At 42.4% G+C, this 20,684-nt stretch overlaps 1 protein-coding gene across 2 annotated transcripts in view; it reads left to right on the top strand.

Moving 5' to 3' along the window:
• Positions 1-1,655: 1,655 nt before the first annotated feature.
• The window catches only part of tep1 (telomerase-associated protein 1), a 110,949-nt gene continuing 91,920 nt past the window's right edge, over positions 1,656-20,684 (top strand). For both annotated transcript variants that reach the window (XM_060897785.1, XM_060897784.1), the window contains exons 1-5: positions 1,656-1,742; positions 9,966-10,446; positions 19,692-19,871; positions 20,089-20,238; positions 20,410-20,574. In XM_060897785.1, the coding sequence (XP_060753768.1) occupies positions 9,997-10,446; positions 19,692-19,871; positions 20,089-20,238; positions 20,410-20,574 (945 nt within the window). In that variant the 5' untranslated portion in view covers positions 1,656-1,742; positions 9,966-9,996. The remainder of the gene's footprint in view (positions 1,743-9,965; positions 10,447-19,691; positions 19,872-20,088; positions 20,239-20,409; positions 20,575-20,684) is intronic.

The following is a 20,684-nucleotide window of genomic DNA, read 5'->3' as shown; positions in this document are numbered from 1 at the left end:
TCTGTTTACCCCACAGTAATGCTGACTGTGAGAGAGTTTTCTCTCAAGTCAGGAAGATACACACAGAGAGCAGAAAGAACCTGAATGCAGACACACTGACCTGGCCTACTGCAGTGTAAGATCAACACAGACACTTGCTGTGACATGCAGCCTAGTGAGGGATTGGTGCAGAGTGCTAAAAAAGCTGTCATGCGCCTCTTTTCCACCAAATCAGTTCCAGGGCTGGTTCGGGGCCAGTGCTGGTGCTGGTTCACAACTCGTTCAACTTGCGAGCCAGCTGAGAACGAGTTTGCTTTTCCATAGCTCGCGGTGCTAAGAGAAGCCACATCATTACGTCGCTGTATACGTCAGTTACGTCGCTGTATATGTCATTACGTCGCTGTATACATCAGTTACGTCGCTACATTTGCATAAACCTTGGCACGAATATCGAAGCAAAAACAACGCGGAAGAAGCAGCAGCAGCAACAACAACAATAATAATAATAATAATGGATGACTTCGCGTTTGTACAGCTGCTGCTTCTCGTTGCTTAAAAATGGCGACCTTTCACCGTCTTGTTATTGTTGTTGGTCTTAACAACTCCGCCCCCCCGCTGACGTAAGCGGTTCTTTCCTCTGGCCCAGCAGAGAGTTGGTGCTAGCCTGGAACCGGTTTTTCTGGCCCCAGAGCCAGTTCTTTGTCAGTGGAAACAGAAAACCCGGTTCCAAACTAAGCACTGGCCCCGAACCAGCCCTGGAACTGCTTTGGTGGAAAAGGGGCAATGGAGTACAATTCAGAACATTAGAGTGACACTTTGTGTTTTTGTCAAACATCGGAGCTTTGTATTCATTCTGAAGGTTTATTGTTATTAATATTGAATAAAAAATAACTGGGATATATCATTGTTAATTATCATTCAAATTTTAGGTAAATTATTTTAATTTGCATCTTATACGGATTTTATAAGGGAAATAAGGATTTTGGAAGTTGGTTATACAGGTTTGATTGACCAAAGGCTGACATGTATGGTGTGTGCTTCTCCCATAGTATGTCAAGAACTGCTCGACTAAGTAAAGAGAAACGACATCTATCATTCCTTTAAGACATGAAGCGTCTTTTATTTAATAAAACAACAAAGAAAAAACACTGAATTACAAGGTTTGTCCAAACTTTTGACTGGGACTGGATATTCGTTTAATATAATAATAGAGATACGGTATTAATCCAGGGGCGGCACGGTGGTGTAGTGGTTAGCGCTGTCGCCTCACAGCAAGAAGGTCCTGGGTTCGAGCCCCGGGGCCGGCGAGGGCCTTTCTGTGTGGAGTTTGCATGTTCTCCCCGTGTCCGCGTGGGTTTCCTCCGGGTGCTCCGGTTTCCCCCACAGTCCAAAGACATGCAGGTTAGGTTAACTGGTGACTCTAAATTGAGCGTAGGTGTGAATGTGAGTGTGAATGGTTGTCTGTGCCTATGTGTCAGCCCTGTGATGACCTGGAGACTTGTCCAGGGTGTACCCCGCCTTTCACCCGTAGTCAGCTGGGATAGGCTCCAGCTTGCCTGCGACCCTGGAGAACAGGATAAAGCGGCTAGAGATAATGAGAGATGAGATGAGGTATTAATCCATCCGTGGTATAAATTCATATGCCCTTATATATGGTCCATTACGGTGCCGGGCTGGGAGTGATGTGTTTTCCTCCTTTCCGGAAGTGTGGAGTGAAATCTGTAACACAGCCCAGGTTTAGGAGAAGATCAGCACTTTAACGGGTTAGTAAGTCTATCTTTATAAGCTTTTGTGTTGATTATTGCTTCCACAAACTAAGTTTAATGCATTACCCATTCTAATAAATTTGTTTAGAGTAAATCTAAACGTTTGGAGTTTTCTCCAGATGTTGAGGTGAAGCTGGTGTTTATTATGACGTCACTAACTAAGTGCAGATTATTGATTATTTACTGTCAGTATTTGAAAATCAACTGTAAAAAGATTTTGTATTGTTGAGAGTATTATTCTCACTATAATTTGCTTCCTGCATGCTGTCCGTGTGTGACGTCATCAATGGAAAATTAAAGGGGCGGTGAAGGGATTCGAAACAGACCCATATTCATCTGGGACACAGGAATGAGTTATGATGAGTTGCCTTTTTTTTTTTTTTAAAGTTAAATCCAATCCACAGAGTATCATACAAACTGACCCAGGAACTGATCTAATCAGAGCAGTTGGGGGTTCAGCCATTCCTGCTGGTCCAGGGACTCAAACTGACAACCTTTTGGTCCTAAAACTGCTTCTCTAACCATTAGGCTATGGCTTCTCCACAACTTTTGACTGCTGTAGATGGTCTCACATGGAAAACTGCTTCCCAGAAACAGTTTACACCCCATCCGAACCCTTGCTTCAGGGTTTATTCTCACGGGGACGCTGTAGAGTCGCTGCTTTAATCATGAAGACTGTCCTGGGCTCATCTCGGAGCTCTTCTTGACAGTGGGCCATGTTCAGGACACTTCAGTTGACCGTCTGGGTGTGCCATTCAGATTATTCAAATCACCTCAAGTTTGAATTCAAATCCATGTGTCTGTTTGCACTTCTGCTCCTTTTTGTTTGCCGGAGCCAATGTTTGTTGATAGAAATTGATCAAATTTCATTCCATTTCTTTTGCTTTAAAGCAAGATCTTGGAAATGGAAAAGTCAGCAAAAACAGTTATTGTTAATTTTCTGGGTTCAGTCGCAGAGGTGGACAAAGAACCCAACTTCATTACTTAAGTCAAAGTACAGATCCCGCTGGTCAGATGTGACTCCGATACAAGTGAAAGTTCTCCAGTCAAATTTTTACTTCAGTTAAAGTACTGAAGTATTTGCTTTTAAAAATACTTAAGTATTAAAAGTACATTTTCTGTCAAAACATTGTTGTATTATTGCCACAACGCTTACAAAACTTAACACCGTTACCAAAGACAGAAATGTGAATTCACAAAATGAACGCATGCTGTGCATCATGGTGGTTTAACGTTAAGCTAGCTAGTCAGTGACGCTCCACCTGACATGCTAGCAAACTCTTTTCAAACTCGAAATCATATTGGGTAGCTAACGCTACTGGAAAAGAAAGATTTCTACATTTTGTTTATTTGGCGAGATTATGCTAAAACATATATTTCTGAAAGGACTTCAGATAAATTAACGTTATTCATGTTAGCATAACTCCGTTTTTACATGCTAACTAACAGTGTCCAAGTTAACTAGCTGTGTGTTAACGTTAGCCGTGGACAAGGTTATGGCAACGTGGCGGGCAAATCCATTGAAAGTCATGTGACTAACCAGACTGTATTGCTATTGCAACGTTATCGCTAGCTCTAAAAGCACAGACAACTTCATTACAAGCTTTCTCTTGGAATAAAACGTTTATATCCCTCAATATGCTTCCGCAGGTCGGACGGCGAGTTTTTGTAGGCCGTGATGTGGTTCGTTTTCAGTAAAGAGCAAGCATTTAAAACGAAACAAATCTTTATTTCTTTCAGAAAACTGAAACATGGGTTCTCGGTAAAGCCATGAGTGCGTGCGTTCCCCAGAAGAACCGCCTCCTTCCATTCTGCCATCGACTGATCGTGTTAAATAACGCTGCGGAGAAATCACTGAGCTTGATTTTATCCGGTCTACGGACGTGATGTGACCCAAGTGATTACTGATCGGCTCTCAGTGTCACCTGCGGAAAAAACAATCACGTTTTAGAAAAGGGGGGAAAAAAACCAATATCCACTTTCAAAGCTGCTTCATAGTAACGAGTAACGAGGACCTTGATAGAAATGTCGTGGAGTGAAAAGTACGATATTTGTCTTTCAAATGTAGTGAAGTTAAAGTCATAAGTTTCCAAAAAAATAATACTCAAGTAAAGTACAGATACTCAAAAAGTGTACTTAAGTACAGAACTCAAGTAAATGCACTTCGTTACTGTCCATCTCTGTTCAGTCTGGAGAGAAATCAGGAAGCTTTGTGTCAGTCAGATGAGGAAAAAAAACACATACAGTGGAAAATAACAAATTGGTAAATGCAGGGCTTTCTACAAGCGCCGGCTGCTGGCCGTACAGCCGACTACACAATTAAGTCCAGCCGGCTACTTTAATGACTATTATTTTTGTAGCCCACAGGCTCTAAATATTAATTTTCGATTTTAATAAAATTAAATGCTTATCTAACGGACTGACAATAATGTCAAACTGAACCGCACTCATTTAAGTTGTGATTCGCACTGTTTGTACCGATAATAACCACAAATTCCCCGCCGACTTCGTTGATCAAGGGAGAGTAACTCATCCGCGGCCCCGACATGCGGTGTGTGTGTGCGCGCGCGCACTCGGCGGAGGCAGTAGTGTGTCGGAGGGAACAGAAGCAGAGATAACGCTTATTTTGTCTCCGGTAAACCAGTCTTCTCTCGTTCAATTACGTGCTGGCATCAAAAGACACCGTTGGTTGTAAATGAACCCAAACTGAGTGGTTGGAGTGTATTTTCATACACAAATGGAGAAATGTTCGCTGAGTGTGTAATTGTGTCGCCCCACTGCAGACCGTTGTCGTTGTTAATTCATAGCATGCTCAGCTGCGTGAATGTGTCATGCACCAAAAATAAGAGATTTACAAGCCAGGAACGCCTCATGATGCAATACGCAAGAAAGGAAAGAAGATTTACTGCCATTTTACTTTGTATTTGAGGAAAGTGAATAAATAAATGGTCTGTGGAAAATACATTTAATCCTGGGAACTACGTGCACAGGAGTTTATTTTGTGTTTACTCCCCCCGGCTGGCTACTTATTTGTCATGGCTGGCTAGTATGAGCCTTAGTGGAAAGCCCTGGGAATATGAGAGGAACAATAGAAAAAGGTGAAGAATATAAAGAAATCTTTCCTGTGCTTGGTAACCGTTTGAGCGTTTTGCTTGGACAATAGACTGGAAGGACCAGCGACGGTAAAGAAAGACTCACCCTGGGATTAGTGGCTGGTGATAAATGGATGCCATGACAGTGGATTTCTTCCAAGCCAATAGCTCATTGGTTGTGCTTTTGTTGTGGAGATGTAGAAAACCCCAGGACTGCCAGAGAGACTTATGGTACTCGAGCAAGACATTTAACCCTGAACTGTGCTACTGAATGAATTCTGCCGCTGGATAATTAAGTTGTTCCATGAAGGTGAAGTGAATATCTGTGAAACGAAGTCGAGGTTATTATTCACCGATATTCACCGAGTATGAGGTGGATAATTGTTTGTTTTTGGATAAATATATAGGTGATTTATGTAAAAAAAAAAAAAAGAGAGAATCGCATGAAATTATTTCAAGCGTCAAAAGCGGTATGTAAATGTAATAACTGTGCGGCGCAGACTCATCACTGATCTACGCCGAGTCACATAAAATACTTTGTTTTGAAATCAGTAAAATAAATCCCAATCCCACCTTCCCTTTCAACAGTTTTAGACCAAACTTTGGAGCATCTTTAGTGCTTTTATTTAAGAACAGCATTTTCTTTCATTATCTGTAATTCTTCCTCCCTTACGGTGACGAAGCAATTGGACGCCATTTTGCCGAGTCGCTTGAGGTGATTGGTCGAGAAATTCGGACTATTTCTCAATAATCAGTGTGCACGATTTCCTACAGTCACCTCCGTATTTATCTCATTCATCTCATTATCTGTAGCCGCTTTATCCTGGTCTACAGGGTTGCAGGCAAGCTGGAGCCTATCCCAGCTGACTACGGGCGAAAGGTGGGGTACACCCTGGACAAGTCGCCAGGTCATCACAGGGCTGACACATAGGTGGGGTTTACATTAGACCGTATCAGCGGATCATCAGATTAACGTTTTTAAAACGATTAGTGTGCACACAGCAACACTAATACACGATTCGCGTGCACACAGCAACACCAATACACGGATACGCTCGGCTCCGCAGGCATCCTGCGCTCCAAATCACTCCGTCCTGAACAGCGAGTGCCCTCTGGAGGGTGCGCACTCCGGCCCTGCGCAGCTCACACAGCGCGCGAGTGAAGTGCACGAGCAGTGATTCGGGACTGAGCCGCTGTGTGTGATCCCAGTGCATATCACTTACCACTTGCAAGTGGAAGGATGGCAAGCCTAAAGACAATCATAACTACACAATGGGCAGTATTTGCATCAGTATTTGCAGTATTTTCATACTTTTATACTCTTTAATGAAAGGTGATACAAGGCGGAAGTCCGCGCCGTTTTTCAGCAGTCGTGTCACATGACCAACGCCAGCGAATCAGGAAGGTGGATGTCACAGTGACGTTGTCCAATGACGACGCCAGCTAGAGCTCAGCACAGCGTATCCGCATATTCTCAGTGTTTACACAGCACCGGACCACACATGATCAGGATTGAATACGTGGACCCTGGCAGATTCCCGTTTCCCGGCGTTTCCAGGCGTTTTAATGTAAACGGACAGTGCATCCGCGAAGAAAACGAGACAGATACGGTCTAATGTAAACTTGGCCATAGACACAGACAACCATTCACACCTACGGTCAATTATTGGCCCTTTTCCACTACCCTTTTTCAGCTCACTTCAGCTCGCTTCAGCTCACTTCAGCCCGACACGGCTCACGTTTCGACTACCAAAAACCAGCACGACTCAGCTCGCTTCAGCCCTGCTTAGCCACTAAAACTCGCACCGTTTTGGAGTGGGGCTGAAGCGAGCCAAACCGAGCCGAGTGGGGCTGGGGGCGTGAGCAGACACTCCCCTGTGCACTGATTGGTGAGGAGGAGTGTCCTCACATGCCCACACACGCCCCGCGAGCGCGCTGGGATCTGTGAACACCGCAAACCCGGAAGAAGAAGAATTACGAATTACGAGAATTTCTGAAGCCTTATGCGCCTCCTCGCCTCATCTATACACTCTTGCCAGTATCTGTCCGCGTTGTCGGTGACAACAAGCCACAGCACCAAGACCAGCAACACTAACGACTCCATGTCCTCCATGTTTATTGTTTACTATCCGGGTCGTGAGACTACCGCTTAAAAGCTCACTGATGTCACTGTTTGTGCTGCTTAACGACATCACCTGACGTCCACCCACTTTCGCTAACTCCACCCAATGTGTCCACCCACTTCCAGCCAGCACGGTTCAGCGCGGTTGTAGTCGAAATGCAACTCCAACAGCCCCGCTCAGCTCGACTCAGCACGGCACGGCTCAGCCCGACTCAGCCGCGTTTGTAGTGGAAAAGCGGCATTAGAGTCCCCAGTTAACCTAACCTGCATGTCTTTGGACTGTGGGGGAAACCGGAGCACCCGGAGGAAACCCACGCGGACACGGGGAGAACATGCAAACTCCACACAGAAAGGCCCTCGCCGGCCACGGGGCTCGAACCCAGGAGCTTCTTGCTGTGAGGCGACAGCACTAACCACTACACCACTGTGCCACCCACTCCGTATTTATACTAAAAGCCATTTTTACTTCCTTCTACTGTAAAAAGCAAAAGCAATTTGCATAATTAATAATAAAAAGGCTACTTTTTTTTTTTAAACATTGTCACTGTTTTGTGAAATTGTAGGCCTTTTTTCCCCAGAAAGAAACTCAATGTTTATGGCATTTTAAAGCAAATTGATTAAATTAAATTATCTTCTTTCTGTTATTTAACATTTTTAAACCTCTTTTTCAAATTTGTAATATTTTATACCTTTTAGCCATGTGAACTAAAGATATTTGTGGGATCACTGTATTTAAATTTGTGAAGGAAATCACTTAATAGCCAATAAAAATACAATAAGGGCAATACGAAGCTCAAATAATTATAAATATGGTCAAATCTGTAATGATATTACTGAAAGGCGCTGACTGAAAAGTTATCTGACGTTTATTTGTTATTTCTTTTCTTGTGTATGGTATTTTGCTCTGTCTCGCAAGAACAATATCATGCGGACGAATGGGATGCGATCATTTTGATGTCCTGAGGGTCTCCGTTTTGGGACCGACTTCCTCCCTCTTGAGGTAAACAAGGTAAATGACACTACGGAAACGGGAAACAGCCGGGCGCGAGGGAGGAACTTTAACTAATTAGCATAACTATGGAACTGCGTCACACCAAGATGGCGACGCCTCCAAGAGAACATCATGATTCTGCATCAACATCGACCCTCGGAGAGCTCGGAGTCGCAGAGATGGAATTTGTGGTTGACATTGGCGAATAGATCCGTGAAACAAAAGATGAATATTTATATCTTTTCTCTGTTCCTGCTTTTGTCATACATGTCAACCTTTGGTCAATCAAACCTGTATAACCAACCTCCAAAATCCGTATTTCCCTTATAAAATCCGTATAAGATGCGAATTAAAATAATTTACCTAAAATTTGAATGATAATTAACAATGATATATCCCAGTTACTTTTTATTCAATATTAATAACAATAAACCTTCAGAATGAATACAAAGCTCCAATGTTCGACAAAAACACAAAGTGTTATCAGCGTAGCTACGAAGGAAATACTTCGTTGTTTGGAGACAGGTTTCACCGAGCGGCTATTATGCGTGAGACTTCATATTAGCCACAAAGTCAGAAAAATCTTTTCGTAAAATTACGTTATAATGACCAAATACAATGAAAAGTATTTTTCCAGTCTCACCTGTGAAAGGTAATCCCATGTGATCTCGTTTGGACGGTAAACCTGTTGGTACAGTTAAACGCAGCACATGAATGAGGCATCTTTATTCTCGGCTACTGTCTAGACGCTATACCAGAGACGGGTGAAGAATCTCCACTTTGCCACATCCAATATGGTGGCAAGGATGACGTATGATTCTACGCAGAAGGCGGCGTCTATGTTTATATGTCTATGACTTCACGGTTGGCGGGATTCTCGCAGTGCGGTGTGCGCATGATCAAAAGTGGAACGAAGTCTCGCTACCACAAGATAACGCGCGATTTCATAAGACTCTTTACTGGCTGTGTGTGGTGTACAGTACGTTTGTAAATGTTATGCGCTCTTTTATCATCGTGGGAATTGATTATAGCTCTAAATAAATATTGAAGTTTTTTTTAAAGAATCCGTATAACTTTATTTATACGCCCGTATACTACGTTTATTGAATCAAATCCGTATAAAATACGGACATTCCGTATAGGTTGACATGTATGTTTTTTGTGTTCTCGTTTCTTTCTCTGAAAGATCAAAACATTAGGTGTGTAATTCCACACTCGCGGCCGGGGAGTCGAGCCCATGCACTGTAAGGCTAAGATAGCTAAGCGCTAGCTAGAATGATTTAGTTAACTGTCCAGAAAAATGGCACGTCAGAGCAATAACCTCGCTCTATCTTGCAGTTGCACTCACTGGGCAGACGTTCCTTTTCTCTTCCGCTGGAGGGAGAGCCGAGTCCGACACGTTCACCCACACTGACTTGTTTTGGTTAAAAGTAGCTCAAACACGCCCCATGGTGGTCACATGATATGATGTTCGCTTGCTTTGGCGATCTCCGGAATTGTAAAACGTGGGACGCTTTTTATCTTAAACATTTACACACAGGATACTGTGTGTGTGTGTGTGTGTGTGTGTGTGTGTGTGTGTGTGTGTGGCAGTGAAACATCTTCAAACTCTAACTGGAATAGAAATAGAACATTCTACCCAGAATTCAACTTTGCAGTTAGAAACTTTAAGATAACCCAGTAGGGTTTGTGGTGGTGTCAGTCATTCATCGTGTTTTACCATTAGGATGATGAAGACGCTTATTTTAATTCACATTTCATTTTAAAATCTGTTTTCTGTTGTTTCTGGAGATGAGTTTATATCATTTGAGGGACAGTTTCTCCTTATCTTTAAATCAGGAACCTTTGTGGGGGGGCAAAACTTTTGCATTGAACCATATTGCTGTTGTCAGGTGAGCAAAGTTCAAAGGTCTTCACTGTGCTGTTGATGCACTTTCGTGTGGAATGACGACACACTCCCACTCAGACCAAACGCAGCTCTTCAGTGATCTTCATTCTTTCTTTCTAATCTCCAGAAGCTCATCAGAGAAGCGAGTTCCTCCAGAGATGAAGGAGGTCACGCCGCTTCAGCCGGACTCGAACCCCGGGACGGAGGCTCTGCGTTACTCACGCTGCACTGCTCGGAGTCTGGAGAACCGGATCCTGACCCAGGCCCCATCGCTTCTCCTCCAGCCGCCTCCATGGGCAAACCTGACCTCGTCGTGTCCAGCTCTCTGCCCGTCCAGCCTGTCCTCCACAGCCTCGTCCTCTCCTCTGCTGTCCACATCATCCAGCCTGCTGTCCTCGTCTCTGCTCAGCACCGAGAACACTCAGCTGAAGTACGACCCGCTCACGCTCTCGTCTCTGTGCTCTTCTCAACCTCTGAGCTCACTGATTCAAAGCACAGCGCCACCTACTGGTTCTGAAGCTCATGAGAAACATGCGGAGATGAAAATGGAGGAAGGTGAATCATGCTCCACTGACGAATTCTCTTCATACAGCGAGGAGCTAAATGAGGTAATTTTTCCCCATCAGCTTTAAAACATCTGTTAGGAGAATTTACCGGAAACGTTTTTACGTCAGGGTTTTATTCAGTACTTTAAAGGAACAGTCCACCGTATTTCCATAATGAAATATGCTCTTATCTGAATTGAGACGAGCTGCTCCGTACCTCTCCGAGCTTTGCGCGACCTCCCAGTCAGTCAGACGCAGTCAGACACGCTGTCACTCCTGTTAGCAATGTAGCTAGGCTCAGTATGGCCAATGGTATTTTTTGGGGCTGTATTTAGATGCGACCAAACTCTTCCGCGTTTTTCCTGTTTACATAGGTTTATATGATCAGTGATATGAAACAAGTTCAGTTACACAAATTGAAACGTAGTGATTTTCTATGCTATGGAAAGTGCGCACTATAATGACAGGCGTACTAACACCTTCTGCTCGCTTCAACAGCGCACTGATATCTGAGCTCCGTATCAATGCGCTGCCGAAGCGCGCAGAAGGTGTTAGTACGCCTCTCATTATAGTGCGCACTTTCCATAGCATAGAAAATCGCTACGTTTCAATTTGTGTAACTGAACTTGTTTCATATCACTGGTCATATAAACCTATGTAAACAGGAAAAACGTGGAAGAGTTTGGTCGCATCTAACTACAGCCCCAAAAAATACCATTGGCCATACTGAGCCTAGCTACATTGCTAACAGGAGTGACAGCGCGTCTGACTAACTGGGAGGTCGCGCAAAGCTCTGAGAGGTACGGAGCAGCTCGTCTCAATTCAGATAAGAGCATATTTCATTATGGAAGTACGGTGGAAAGTTCCTTTAAAGAGAAAACAGGAATTACTGATTTAATGTCCTGTACCTTTTAAATGTCAACCAACATTTAAACCTTGTTTTGGAGAAGAAAATATGCTAACATTTAATATTGACACACACCCCCCCCCCCCCCCCCCAAAAAAAAAAAAAAAAAAAATTTAAATTAAATAATAATCATATCTGAGCGTTGCGACTGACCTGGAGGGCCCTAAAGGCTGCTGAGGGGTCTGGGGCCATGCTCCCCTGGAAAATTTTGAAATTGGAGACTTCAAAGTGCGCATTCTGGTGGCATCTCCGGCTGATTTAGGCACAATTCAGTTATTAGTTACTGTTTTTTACCTTGTCAAATATTGCAAGGAGCAAAATTTGATTTTAAAGGAGAACTAATTTATCATCAGAATACTATTGATCTCATGTTATTAAATATCGGAATGCATGTTTGGTCGCTATTTTGTCGCTGCTGTAGCAAGTTCTGAGTGTGTGAAATCTGCTCTGTAATATATCAGTCCATATGTCAAAGCAACGGCCGTAAACGAGATTCGTTGAGACCTGTGCGAGACATCGTAGGACGGAAGTAAAACGTACAGCGGAAATCAAAGCGACCGACATCTGCCGACATTCCCTGTGTCTGAAATCACTCACTCGTTCACTACTCCCTACTCTCTATATAGGGAATTACTATATAGAGGACTATACAGTGAGCTCATTGGTAAAATGTAAAAACTCTTTCGGACACTAGTCCGTCACGCCGGTATTTACGTCATTACTGTCGCACAATTAAACCGTGTCGGATCAGTCGGCTGGTGGGTTTCAAAATAATAAATCCATGCGTGTGTTTTTGTGATAAATCCATATTATACTGAGCGCATTTCACACATTAATCAATACAAAGTACCTGCAGCTTTCAGTTCTTTTAAATCAAGGCTGAATACTTTCTTCTTTGCCGCTGCCTTTTATTAAATCACATTTGAGACTTTTAATTTGATTTCTTTCAGCGTGACCGCAAAAAAAGACGCGCGCGCCCTCTTTCGAATGCTGATGTAATCAAGCCGGAAGTTTTGTTTGTTTTGATAGCAATCAGGAAAATTTGAAAAAAGTCGGCAGTAATCGTCATTTAAACTCGTTTTTGTGCAATACTTCGTTTGGAAAACAGTTTTCAAAATGGCAACGCTGACACCTGGCTGACACTTCATGTTTCGAAGTCTCGCACAAGTCTCGTGAAGATCGCGCGGATAAGCGACGCCTGCCGTGGACCAAACGAATTAAATTCAACACGGCTAAAAACCGAATAGGCCGATAAGTATAATATTTAATTGCAATTAGTTGCCAATACGAGTCACGATATAAGGTGACTAAAACCGAAAACGTAATTGAATAACACGTTAATTAAGAAATAAAGCAAGTTTAAAACTGACATCCGTTTTCCTTTAAATGGAAACACTGGAAACAGCTAGTTCAGAGAAATATTTAATTTTATTGCACAACAAAAAAAATGCAGAATATTGAACAATATAGGAGCTGAAATTGGAACATTAGCAGTACGGCTCGCAAAAGTCACACACATGAGCCTGCAGTATAGTGCCAGGAACAGAATGGAGCTCAAATCACTCAACAGCGCCATCTACTGATCAGCACTGAGAACATGGTTTTATGTATGGTAGTGAATGACGGTGCACACTAGGGTTCTGACTGTGAAAGTGTTTTTCAAAATTTCTACTTTCCTGATGTTGCATTTGATGAACTTTTACTCATATATTACTTTTTTGAAGTTATTTTTATTGGGTCATGCAAAAACCTCCCGCACCCAACATCACCTCACTTTTGATAAATACATGTATATTAAATAAATAAATCTCATCTCATTATCTGTAGCTGCTTTATCCTGTTCTACAGGGTCGCAGGCAAGCTGGAGCCTATCCCAGCTGACTACGGGTGAAAGGCGGGGTACACCCTGGACAAGTCGCCAGGTCATCACAGGGCTGACACACAGACACAGACAGCCATTCACACTCACATTCACACCTACGCTCAATTTAGAGTCACCAGTTAACCTAACCTGCATGTCTTTGGACTGTGGGGGAAACCGGAGCACCCGGAGGAAACCCACGCGGACACGGGGAGAACATGCAAACTCCGCACAGAAAGGCCCTCGCCGGCCACGGGGCTCGAACCCAGGACCTTCTTGCTGTGAGGCGACAGCGCTAACCACTACACCACCGTGCCACCCAATAAATAAATCATGATTATTAAATAAATTCATTGAAAGATGTGTAAAGTACTTTTATATAACAATAAATTGCTTAACAATTGTTGTAATAATAATTATAATTGTTAATTAATATTAATTAACAATTATTGTTATATATTAATCTCATCTCATTTATCTCTAGCCGCTTTATCCTTCTACAGGGTCGCAGGCAAGCTGGAGCCTATCCCAGCTGACTACGGGTGAAAGGCGGGGTACACCCTGGACAAGTCGCCAGGTCATCACAGGGCTGACACATAGACACAGACAACCATTCACACTCACATTCACACCTACGCTCAATTTAGAGTCACCAGTTAACCTAACCTGCATGTCTTTGGACTGTGGGGGAAACCGGAGCACCCGGAGGAAACCCACGCGGACACGGGGAGAACATGCAAACTCCACACAGAAAGACCCTCGCCGGCCCCGGGGCTCGAACCCAGGACCTTCTTGCTGTGAGGCGACAGCACTAACCACTACACCACCGTGATGCCCTTATATATTAATTATATATATTATGTTATATAATATTAATTAACAATTATAATTATTACAACAATTGTTAAGCAATTTGTTATATAAAAGTACTTTACACATCTTTTGATGAATTTATTTAATAATCATTTATTTAATATACATGTATTTATCAAAAGTGAGCTGATGTTGGGTGCGGGAGGTTTTTGCATGACCCAATAAAAATAACTTCAAAAAAGTAATATATGAGTAAAAGTTCACCAAATGCAACATCAGGAAAGTAGAAATTTTGAAAAACACTTTCAGTCATAACCCTAGTGCACGCAGTGAAACCCGTTTTCACTTCTGGGTTGAGTAGCAGGATAGTCTCGACCTATATATTCCAATATCTTCCTATTTCTATAGTTATTACTCATTTTCAGAGGGGAATAGGGGAGATTTAGGTGTAGGGAAAATACTCTGCATTTTTCAATTCATGGTTTTTTTTTGGGGGGGGGTGCAAGTGACAGCATGGCGCTGACATCGCACAGCTGCGTTCGGTCCGTACGGTATGACCTTGAGCCAAATGTTTTCCCATCCGGCCCGACCTGACTGTCAATAAGCATTTTATCATATGACCTTTTTGAACTAACATACACAGCATAAAACGATGAACAACGGCGTCTGAAAAATGAACCAATCAATTTTTATTTGATTGACAGCAAACCGTTTATATGCTGAATCACATTTGCACAAGTTTGAAAGAAGTTTCAGTTCTACAAAATACAACTGACTTTACTGTTCTCTCAAGGCAAGGCAAGTTTATTTCTATAGCACATTTCATACACAGTGGCAGTTCAATGTGCTTTACAGAAGTAAAAGCAAAACAGTAAACTATAGAAAATAAAATTACATAAAATAAATGGGGAAGAAAATTAATAAGAATTAAACAGTAGTAGAAATAAAATAATAAAATGAGAAGTTCAATTAAAAAAAAACAGCAGAATAAAATAGAATAAAAGTTAAGTAAAATTTAAAACATGCAGAGACTGTAAAAGTAAAGCGTTTAAAACATGTAGAGATGGCAATATTAATAATTTAGCAGAAAGCATCTGAGAACAGCTTGGTCTTTAGTCTAGATTTGAAGCTGCCAACAGCAGGAGCATTTTTAATGTCCTCTGGCAGTTGGTTCCATAGCTGTACTGCATAGTAGCTAAAAGCTGCTTCACCACACTTTGTTTTAACAACTGGTTTTAATAGTAAATTTTTCTGTTGCGATCTGGTAGATCTGATTGGGTTAGGCCGCTGCAACATATCAGAGAGGTAATTGGGCCCTGTACCATTTAGAGATTTGTACACCAGCAGCAATGCTTTAAAGTCAATTCTGTAGCTTACTGGAAGCCAGTGAAGGGACCTTAGAATTGGAGTAATGTGCTCTGTTCTTTTTGTTCGTGTGAGAACCCTAGCCGCTGCATTTTAAACCAGCTGAAGTCGTTTGATGGTCTTTTTTGGCAGGCCTGTGAAAAGGCCATTGCAGTAATCAACCCTACTAGAGATGAAGGCATGTATTAGTTTTTCCAGATCATTTTTTGACATAAGTCCTCTTAGACCCCGTCCACACGTAGCCGGGTATCTGCTAAATCGAAGATATTTTTCTACGTTTTGGCCTGTCATCCACATGAAAACACATCAAAAACGAATATTTAAAAAAACTCCGGGCAAAGTGAAGATTTTTGAAAACTCCATGTATGCCTTTTCGTGTAGACAGAGATAACCGGAGTTTTGCGTTTTAGAACGTCACAATCTGCGCCAAAAAAATGACAACAAATCTGCCCTGACGTCAAACATGCGACCTTTGTTTACTGCAGAAGCCAGATTAAGCATGGATTTAAGCTAGCCGCACACCACGGCGATCCACGCGGTACCGAACCGACCCATTTCAGAGCCGACTCCCGACTGTTGACGAGTGCAGTCGCGATTGAAGCGACACGTGACAACTTAATAGCTTTGTGATTGGCTATTGGATATCTCCTCGCATCTCATTATCTCTAGCCGCTTTATCCTTCTACAGGGTCGCAGGCAAGCTGGAGCCTATCCCAGCTGACTACGGGCGAAAGGCGGGGTTCACCCTGGACAAGTCGCCAGGTCATCACAGGGCTGCTATTGGATATAGTTACTGTTAAATCCAACACTTGAAGATGCTACAGGCTGAATTACAAATGACACAACACGGAATATGTAGCGCACTATCTAGGCTGCATGAGCTATTATTCCCAACCTTAAATAGTGCACTTATATAGGGGAGTTAAAGCGATTTGGAATTCAGCCACACAACTTGAGCAGAGTGGCTTTCCAGCCCACTGTGTCTATGGATAAAGCTTCAGTCTATGGAATTACAGTATATACCTGCATTAGGTGCTACCAACACGTATTTCTCGCGCTAGAAATTGTGTTTAATGATGTCACGTGTTATATGCGAAAGATATGATTGGCTATTGCTAGCGACTCTCGCCGATCAGTCTGGCTCCCGATTAGTTTTTCGAATCGGCTGTGAGATGAGTCGGTACCATCGAAAACTAGTCTTTACGCCTGACTCGCGACTTCAGTTGGCTCGGTACGCTGAAAATCGGCGTAGTGTGCGGCTAGCTAAAGAGTAATGGATCGGAGTAGTGCCTTGAAAGCGTTAATTATTGTGCAGGTGCTATTTACATGTTTAATTTTAGAAGCCCAACTACTGCTCCAAGAGCACAGGCGATGTGATTAGGGGGTAGGATTTGGGGAAATAACCATCTACAGGTTTGGAATGCTTATGAATGTGATTGAAAACGCAGATGTTCGGTTATGTGTGGAAGGGATTTTTTTCAAAGACGAGGTGGTGTGGATAAAACATTTTTATAAACGCAGGGGGGGGAAATGTTCGGTTTTAAAAATACCCGGCTACGTGTGTACATGGCATTAGTTTTATCGCACCGCTCCTGTGAAGGACGGCCCCATGAGGACAGTTGAGGGTTATACCTGTTAAAACTGTTAATATTATAGTCAGGCTGTCTGTTGTTGCCCAAATGAGGATGGGTTCCCTTTTGAGTCTGGTTTCTTCCTCATGTCGTCTGAGGGAGTTTTTCCTTGCCACCGTTGCCACAGGCTTGCTCATTGGGGATAGATTAGGGATAAAATTAGCTCATGTTTTAAATCGTTCAAATTCTGTAAAGCTGCTTTGCGACAATGTTTATTGTTAAAAGCGCTATACAAATAAACTTGATTTAGTTTGGAAATGTTTTTTAGGTGATAAAATGACGATTTAGTGATTGCTTTCATATAACTGTCAAAGTTTAGCTCGCTGTCAATGAAAACACCAAGATTTTTAACCATATCTTTAGTTTTAATCCCTTTTGTGTCAAGAATAGTGGTAATCCTGAGTCTTTCATCTTTTTTTCCAAATAGAATTACTTCTGTTTTATCTGTGTTCAGCTGAAGAAAATTTTGTGACATCCAGTTGTTGATTTGGTCGATACACTGGTAGAGACATTCAAGGGGGGCATAATCATTAGGTGATAGAGCAAAATAAATTTGGGTGTCATCTGCATAGCAGTGATACAAAATTGAATTGTTCTTGATAATTTGCCCAAGTGGGAGCATATAAAGGTTGAATAGTAATGGTCCAAAAAATGGTCTCAAAATGAAAACGATTTGAAGAGAACATCCTTAAAGTCAGTTGAGACTCGGCTCAGCTCATGGAGACGCCGTTAATGCAAACCGACGAAGTCGATACAAAAGAACTTTGATTTGAAAGCAAAATAGAGTCGAGTCAGTTGACTCTTCATCTGATGATGACTCAATAACAAAACGTCTTTCTTTTTTTTCGGAATAATGGATCGGCTGGAAGAACAAGACTTTGTATATTTATTACACCAGTGTTTTGCTCCAGTAAACAATCCGCTCCCTTCTGCCTCTGGCGCTTTTCTGTTTTAAGCTTTTCCATTTTTTTTCTGACGTCTCTGTGCTTGCACTTCAGGACTTTTTCAAGTCTTTGTCTTTCAGGATGTTTGTCTGACTGTTGTCGTCGTCAAGGTAGCGTTGAATACTTCGCGAAAAGGAAGACAAAATGTCAGGTTCGTAGTCTAAAATTTTTTTTTTTCCCTTCGCTTGGAGATAGAAACTACATCGCAAGCTGTCGAGCTCCTTAGAGGGGATGAGTGTTGCGTCTCTTTCCTCCTTCACCTCAGCAAGAAATCTTTTGAAAACGTTCACGTCATACTTTAGTATTTTTAACGTTTTTTTTCAAGTGAATTTCTTCACTCGAAAGTACCCCTTCTTATTTATTTATTGAATTAATTTATTTACTTATCCATCCCTCCATTTTCTTCAACAACTTCAGCTTGTTGGGGCGTCGTGGCTCAGGTGGATAAGGCGCCATACCATAAATCCGGGGACCCGGGTTTGATTCCGACCCGAGGTCATTTCCCGATCCCTCCCCGTCTCTCTCTCCCACTCATTTCCTGTGTCTACACTGTCCTATCCAATAAAGGTGAAAAAAAAAAAAGCCCAAAAAGATATCTTAAAAACAATTTCAGCTTGTTTAATGAGGCCTGTGTCTGATATATCGTTTGCATAATAAAACCCGCTTTCACTGTGCTCAGTCGTGTCACCCATTTTTTAATTTGGAGCAAAACGAAAACTGCGGAATCAAGCAAGAGAAACGGCTCCGGGGTTGCTTGCGGCTTTTTCCGAACCGGATTCAAAACTCCACATCTCCCCAGTCACATGACTTTTCGCAATGGTTTTATTAAGCGCGCACATGCAGGTCTGTACAGGTCATATGATAGTCATATGACCTGTAATGATATTTTGAGCAGATATTTTTTTCTGTTAAAGCTATACTGACTTTCAGAGTTTAAGTGTAGGTCATAAGAATTTTCCCGACACCCAATTTATTTTTGTTTAATGGACTGAAAGCTACTGAATTTGAATCCCAGACTTCCAATTTTATTATTTATTTTTTTTTTAAATAGAACAATGAATGAATTTATCTCCACGTGGCTCTAAATTCTCTGCTATTTTTTTTCCTGCTTCACCATGACCCAATACAAGATCCTACGTCAAGCATCACATCACGTAGTGGGCTTTCCCCGTTCACGCAAGGCATTGTGGGATACAAATTTGAAACAGGAGAGAAAAATGGAGGACGTGAGTGTGCGAATGAAACGTGAAAGAGCGACTACAGTAACGGAAAGAAAGCGAGAAGAAGAAAAGACGTTGTTATAGACGAAGGAAAGGAAACGCAGGACCAAACTAATAAATATCGGCGCTCAGCGAGCACCTCGGTGTGATCAGCTGTTCGTTTAGCGACAGAATGATGGAACTGTCAGTGCACGCTCAAAGGGAAACCTGTAGATGGCAGTAATGCAACACTGTGGATGCAAAAGAAGGTAAACCTGCGCATGCGCACATGGACTTCCTGTGTCTGCTTGACTGCGCGAAGTGAGCGATTTCATGCACATTATTTGCTTTAATCCCCTCAAATTAACTAAATAACTTCCCAGCCACAGAACAGAATGGCCTGATATTTTGAGATAGAAATAAACAGATATCACAATGGCCACATTTCAGACGGAACTAAATTTCACCGATTTTATGAAATCAAAAGGCCGTCTAGCTTTATTGCGTGTAGTTCATAATATAACTGATGATGAGAATGTCCGTGACGTGCACTATGAGTGCGTGAAGTCTGTATGTGTGCTCTTAAAGACCTTCGATCATGAGGAACAGATGGCGATGGAGGTTGAGGGTGAGCCCCCAGCTGAGATGCCTGTCCTGAATCTCAGGCTTACTGAGGAAGAGGAGAAGCCAACGCTTGACCTGGATGAAGGGTTTGGAGAGTTCGAAGCAGGCTCAGATGAACAAGCAGAATTACTGAAGGAAAATAAGGTGGGTTTAAACTTTTTTTTTTTTAGTTCAGTTTGTCTCAATTTTCAGATATAGGATGGTACGAAGAAGCTCTTTTGACTGTTCTGATGTTCTGCAAAGCTCTTCTCTGAGGAGTGAGAATGGGACGAGCAAGTGTTATTTGCCTTATAAGCAACAGAAGACATTTCTTGTACTGTGTGTGTGTGTGTGTGTGTGTGTGTGTGGTTTATCCAATCAGTATAAGCTGCTGAATGTGGTGTGCTGCTCCATGGTGCACAAGACCAATTTTCCTGGACAGCAGGACTGGGATTCTAGTGGATCTATGTGGAACAGAATAAAACTCCTGGGTACCCATATCACTCTTCATGACCCGGAGTTCCTGCTCAAGGTATGCTTGAGGTGCTGTGTATGCTTTTCTATGGTGTGGTGTCTGTGATGAGTTTAGAGGGGACACGTACTTTTGGAAAGTATCCTCCTCTATTCCCGATACAGGGCTGTAATGAGTAGATCATCTCTGAAATCCTGGTTCATTCCCAGTTCTGTAACTTTACTGCACCAGGTGGCTGTTTACACCAGACAGGAACTGAACATCCGCATCACAGCTAACTTCCTGCTTGCCCTCGCTGCTCACCTGCCCAACTCTAAACCGCACCTGAGGAGGTATTTCTGCTCCGCTGTGCAACTGCCATCCGATTGGCTGGAAGTGACGAGGATATACAGCACGGTACGCTGAGTGTTTTTATTTATTTATTTTTTATTTATTTATTTATTTATTTATTTTTTTATTAGAACGTATAATGTTCATATGGTAGTGGAATAGTGGTGTAGTCCAAA

Source organism: Neoarius graeffei, chromosome 17 (assembly GCF_027579695.1).
Source record: "Neoarius graeffei isolate fNeoGra1 chromosome 17, fNeoGra1.pri, whole genome shotgun sequence".
Lineage (NCBI taxonomy): Eukaryota > Metazoa > Chordata > Actinopteri > Siluriformes > Ariidae > Neoarius > Neoarius graeffei.
Note: the sequence above shows the minus strand (reverse complement) of the source record. Positions and strands in the feature narration are given on the sequence as shown.